The 2,194-nt window shown below is 39.9% G+C and overlaps 1 protein-coding gene across 1 annotated transcript in view; it reads right to left on the bottom strand.

Annotated features, from left to right (window-relative positions):
- Positions 1-2,194, bottom strand: part of syt5a (synaptotagmin Va) — a gene marked incomplete in the record, with an annotated part of 14,291 nt that overhangs the window by 6,030 nt on the left and 6,067 nt on the right. The window contains 1 exon segment of the mRNA XM_035654346.1: positions 1,274-1,440. Within this exon segment, the coding sequence (XP_035510239.1) occupies positions 1,274-1,433 (160 nt within the window).

Raw genomic sequence — 2,194 nt, 5'->3', positions numbered from 1 at the left:
TGCCAATATTTTAGAGACCCCCCCAAAGTTGTTTTCAGGGGAGCTCATGTCTCATTAAGTTTTGGCGCACATGGCTAATTGCATACGTGCACAGGACTGGCTGGCTCTGCTTGGCAAAAAATAGAACATATTTGTGAATAAATATTTTGAATTTTGAATACTGGACATGGTGAGCTTAAAAAAAAACATTTTAGTGACCATTAGTGACAATAAAATATTTTATTTTTTATTTTTTTGACAAAATTTGAGACCCCCTTCAAATTTTGCTTTTGAGGCTTTCAGGGGGTCTCATGGGTTAATCGGGGGGTCGAGCCCCCCCGGACCCCCCCGTATTTCGCACACTGGGTATCTCCATAATACTTCCACAATACTACACTCCCCTACAATAACTCTCGTTGAACTTGTATAAAGAAACCTCAACCGGTAATACATCACTGCATATTCTCTGAAACTGTAAAAACAGAATGGCACAAGACAAGAGATGGACTTACTCTTGAGTTTATGATCTTGAAGAGCAGAGCAGAGTGGTCACGTGAAGAAATGAGAGAAGACAATAAAGAAATGAAACACATGATATTTGCTAATGACATGACAGGATGGTTAGATGATGGTGTGTATGTTAGACTGATTCTCATTAGTTTGTGTGTGTCTCTGAATGCTTATTGGGCGGCTGTGGTACAGAGGCAGAGCGGGTCGTCCCCTAATTGGAAGGTTGTTGGTTCGATCCCCGGCTCCTGGTACCACATGTCGAAGTATCCTTGCAAGAGCAACAGCAAGATACTGAACCCCAAATTGCTCCCGATGCTGTGCATTGGTGTGTGAGAGTGTATGAATGAGTTAGTTTCCGTTCAATGGGTTTTACCATCACTCTGTGAATGTGTGTGAAAGGGCGAATGTGCCATGTAGTTCTTTGAGTGGTCGGAAGACTAGAAAGGCCTTCCATTTACCAATGCACATTTTTATCTACTGGCTTCAGTTTCTGATAGCCTATAACAAGACTGATAAATACACACAAGTACCTTGGGCCTCATATTTATTTCATATTTCTGAAAGGAAATGAATGCACATTATGCTTGTTGAGTCATGACTGTTACAGTACAATAAATATATATAATTTAGTCTTTGAGAGCAAACCAATTTCAACTTAATTTTAAGTATGCACATGTGTATGAACAGCTAAGATCTAAAGTGTTTACATTGTCTTTAGGTATTTTCAGTAGATTTACATAAAATGTGTGTGTGTGTGTGTGTGTGTCTGTGTGTGTGTGCTCACTTGGCAGGTGGGTGAGCTCATTGAAGAACTTGTTCTTCATGCTGGCGAACTGGTGGTTGGAGTGGTGTGAGGGGGGTTGGTGAGGTGGGGGCTCCCTCTCTCTTTCTTCCTCCTCGGCCGCCCTGCGGAGCCGTGACCCCGCCACGCTGACCAATCGCATGGCTGCTCTGTGAAATCAAAGGAGAACAGACAGGAAACAGTCAGCGACTTCGTAATGTATGTATCGACATGGAGCTAACAAGACATGAATACTCTCAGAAATTCATTCTCTCCTCATGTGTGTCCTCTTCTTTTAAACTCCATCCTGTTTGACCTTTCACCTGGCTGTAATCCCTTTAATCCTCTCTCACTCGTCTCACTCCTCTGCCTCTCATCATTTATTCACTCTAGACTATCCTCGTCAAAAACAAGTTTATATATTAAGTTTCAAGCTTTTATTTTATCATGGTTTTCCTGAAAAAAAAAAACCAGAATCCTGGGTTCTTTCCTTTAGTAAAAAAAATAGCAATACTACAATGTAAAAATTGCATTCAAAATGTAAAGTTTAAGCAACATTTAAATGTTTCCACTAGTTGAGGTGGATAATTTTAACTGCTTTATACTGTTGGGTATTTTAATCTGTAACACAATTTAGTTAGCTAATCATATATTGTGCACGAAAACTGTCAAACTGCAGAGTAACGTAATTATAACTGTATATTTCCTTTGAACTGTAGTAGTATAAGTATAATGAAGAAAGTAAATACTTTAGCCTCCAACCTGGGGTTCGAGACCCCCACTAGGGGTCACCAAAGATTCATGGGGGGTCGCAAGGTCTTCTTGATTTTAAGAGGTGTAAGAAAATTTAAAAAAACATACACAGTAGGCCTATATCTCAGCATTTAGTTAATTTGCGTGACTGTAAATGGTAAATGGACTGTA

The sequence above is a fragment of the Morone saxatilis genome, unplaced genomic scaffold (genome assembly GCF_004916995.1).
Source record: "Morone saxatilis isolate NCDOM2014 unplaced genomic scaffold, NCSU_SB_2.0 Contig14, whole genome shotgun sequence".
Classification (NCBI taxonomy): Eukaryota; Metazoa; Chordata; class Actinopteri; family Moronidae; genus Morone; species Morone saxatilis.
Note: the sequence above shows the minus strand (reverse complement) of the source record. Positions and strands in the feature narration are given on the sequence as shown.